Source organism: Colobus angolensis, unplaced genomic scaffold (assembly GCF_000951035.1).
Source record: "Colobus angolensis palliatus isolate OR3802 unplaced genomic scaffold, Cang.pa_1.0 Scaffold150, whole genome shotgun sequence".
Taxonomy (NCBI): Eukaryota; Metazoa; Chordata; class Mammalia; order Primates; family Cercopithecidae; genus Colobus; species Colobus angolensis.
In genome coordinates this window covers 946,287-948,712 of record NW_012114600.1, presented here as the reverse complement: position 1 = coordinate 948,712, position 2,426 = coordinate 946,287, and the positions used below count along the sequence as shown (strand labels likewise).

At 48.8% G+C, this 2,426-nt stretch overlaps 1 protein-coding gene across 1 annotated transcript in view; it reads left to right on the top strand.

Moving 5' to 3' along the window:
* The window catches only part of LOC105507582, a 2,529-nt gene extending 1,742 nt beyond the window's left edge, over positions 1–787 (top strand). Inside the window, exon 3 of the mRNA XM_011936110.1 lies at positions 325–787. Within this exon, the coding sequence (XP_011791500.1) occupies positions 325–489 (165 nt within the window). The 3' untranslated portion in view covers positions 490–787. The remainder of the gene's footprint in view (positions 1–324) is intronic.
* Positions 788–2,426: the final 1,639 nt, after the last annotated feature.

The following is a 2,426-nucleotide window of genomic DNA, read 5'->3' as shown; positions in this document are numbered from 1 at the left end:
GCCAAAGCCCACTGTCTCCAGCTTCCTAGATAGTCTGGAAAGACCCCCAGATGCTGCCCCTGCCTATCCTTTTCAGCCTGGGTTGGTGCTCAACACATGCGGTTGTCTTTGAGGAGCCATCTCCTTAAAATTTTCTCCTGTCCGAGTCACCAGCAGTCCTTGCTTTGGGGGCACATATCAAGGCTTTTCGGAGACACCACCCTCCCAGCCAAACACTTCCTTGATTGTTATTTTTTGTGATTTACAGTGAGGTTTTGTCTCACAAACTTGGGCCAAGGCAGCAACGTTGTCCTGATGGTTTGTTGTTCTTTCTTTTCCACCTAGACCTGCTTTCACTCTTCAAAACTAGCCCGAAGTCGGCGAGCAGCTCCTTTTCGGGATGTCCTTTTTGTACGGCCATGGAAAACCGGACTAGCGGAAAGGCTACCTCTTGGCCAGCAAGCCAGACCCCTTAGAAGGAGGCCCCAGTGGGGAGCCCGGCGCTCCTAAGGCTGCTTGGGAGTCCCCAGTTTTCCATTCGCTGACACGTTGCTTCTCTTATCCCACCACCGCCGCCCCCTGCAAAGGCACTGCCTTGTCTGAATGCGGGTCTGAGGCGCTTTCTGCAGAGCCTGGTCCTTTCCCTTCAGTGGTGATGTGGTCTTGCTGACCCAGGCAACTAGGGGGCCCCTTCACTGTGGAGAACCTGGTGCTGCGGGAAAGGCAAGACTCACTCCCTTGCTGGAAACAAAGACCCCTTAGGAGAGAGAAATGTTCGTGGAATGAATGAATAAACAAGTTTGACCTACTGCTCTCTTCCTTATGGGGACGTGGGAGAAACTGGGCAGGGCACAAAGGAAAGGGCTGGGTGTGATCACAATTTTTGCTTTCAATGTTTTACTGAGGAAATCTGTACAACTGCCTATTTCCGCCGCACATGAGGCTTCGAGTGCCCTCGCCTGCACCAGTGTTTATGATTGACAAGCGAGGGCCCAATTTCCCCCATCACACTCCTGTGTTCCCTACCCCAAACCTTCTACTCCGCTCAGGCCAGTCTTAAATAATAGCCATTCTTGGCCGGGCGCGGTGGCTCAAGCCTGTAATCCCAGCACTTTGGGAGGCCGAGACGGGTGGATCACGAGGTCAGGAGATCGAGACCATCCTGAGCTACACGGTGAAACCCCGTCTCTACTAAAAAAAATACAAAAAACTAGCCGGGCGAGATGGCGGGCGCCTGTAGTCCCAGCTACTCGGGAGGCTGAGGCAGGAAAATGGCGTAAACCCGGGAGGCGGAGCTTGCAGTGAGCCGAGATCGCGATCGCGCCACTGCACTCCAGCCTGGGCGACAGAGCTAGACTCCGTCTCCAAAAAAAAAAAAAAAAAAAAATAGCCATTCTTGCTTTGGTGGCCAACCTCCTCTCACCCCCTTAAATGCCACTATCACACAAGGCTTAGCCTTTGAGCCGCAGGAAAGCGCACCGCATGCCCCGTAGCGTCCCTCCCTACTCTGCCCTCTTTTTGCAGGTACTATTTTCTAAAACAATATGGTGATGGACTTTTAAAAACCCGTGCTGTCATGCACTCAAAATCATTCCAGACTATTTGTAGTATCATCTGCCCAAAGAGATTGTGAACTCCCCAAGGGCAGGTTTGGAATTTGACACACAATTAGGGCTGAAAAAACTATCTTCCTTCCACATACATTCCCCAGTAAAATCAATCAACTCTTCTTGTCACAACAATCTTGGTAGTGGTAGGTTAGAGAGGAGTCCCAGGAAGTTTCTTTAGATCAGGTTTCAACTGATAACAATCGAAAGGTCTTAAACCACTTTTTCATTCCAGATGAATCTCTGGTCGTTTCCTCTGCCCAGTTAGAGGTGCTAAGGAGGCCCTCAGGGTTCGTAGTTATGGGTGACAAGTTGCACTCTAAGTAAATCTCATGTCCTTTGGACTTTTTTGTGGTTTGTATTGCAACACATATTTAGGAGAAGCACAATACCTGTACAGCTGAGGACAAAGTGGTGGGAGGGGCGGGGGGAGCTGCAATATTGATCTGGTCTCTATGATCAGAACTTGAACAGTAAATGACAAAAAAAGAAGGAGGGGTAAAGTTCCATGTTTTTATTGACAGTTTGGTTTGTCTTTTCAAGGGCCAAACTGAGGCACGCCTGCTAACTCCATCAGGCTTCCAACTGAGGCCTGATGTGCTCTGAGCAATTGCTGTTATGCTTTGGGCTCGAATGCATTGGACACAGTGTCCTCATTCAACTTCTGGGAAACGATATTGCTAAATACCTATTGGTCATAATTTTGTTTGATTTCTAAGCTACTGTTTTAGAAGAGCAGCATTTTTTAAACTTTCAGAATGGGACCAAGTGGTGGATAGTGATGAATTCAGTGGATTACTACTAGCTTTTTATTTCCTTCAATGCAGTAGAACAGAATAC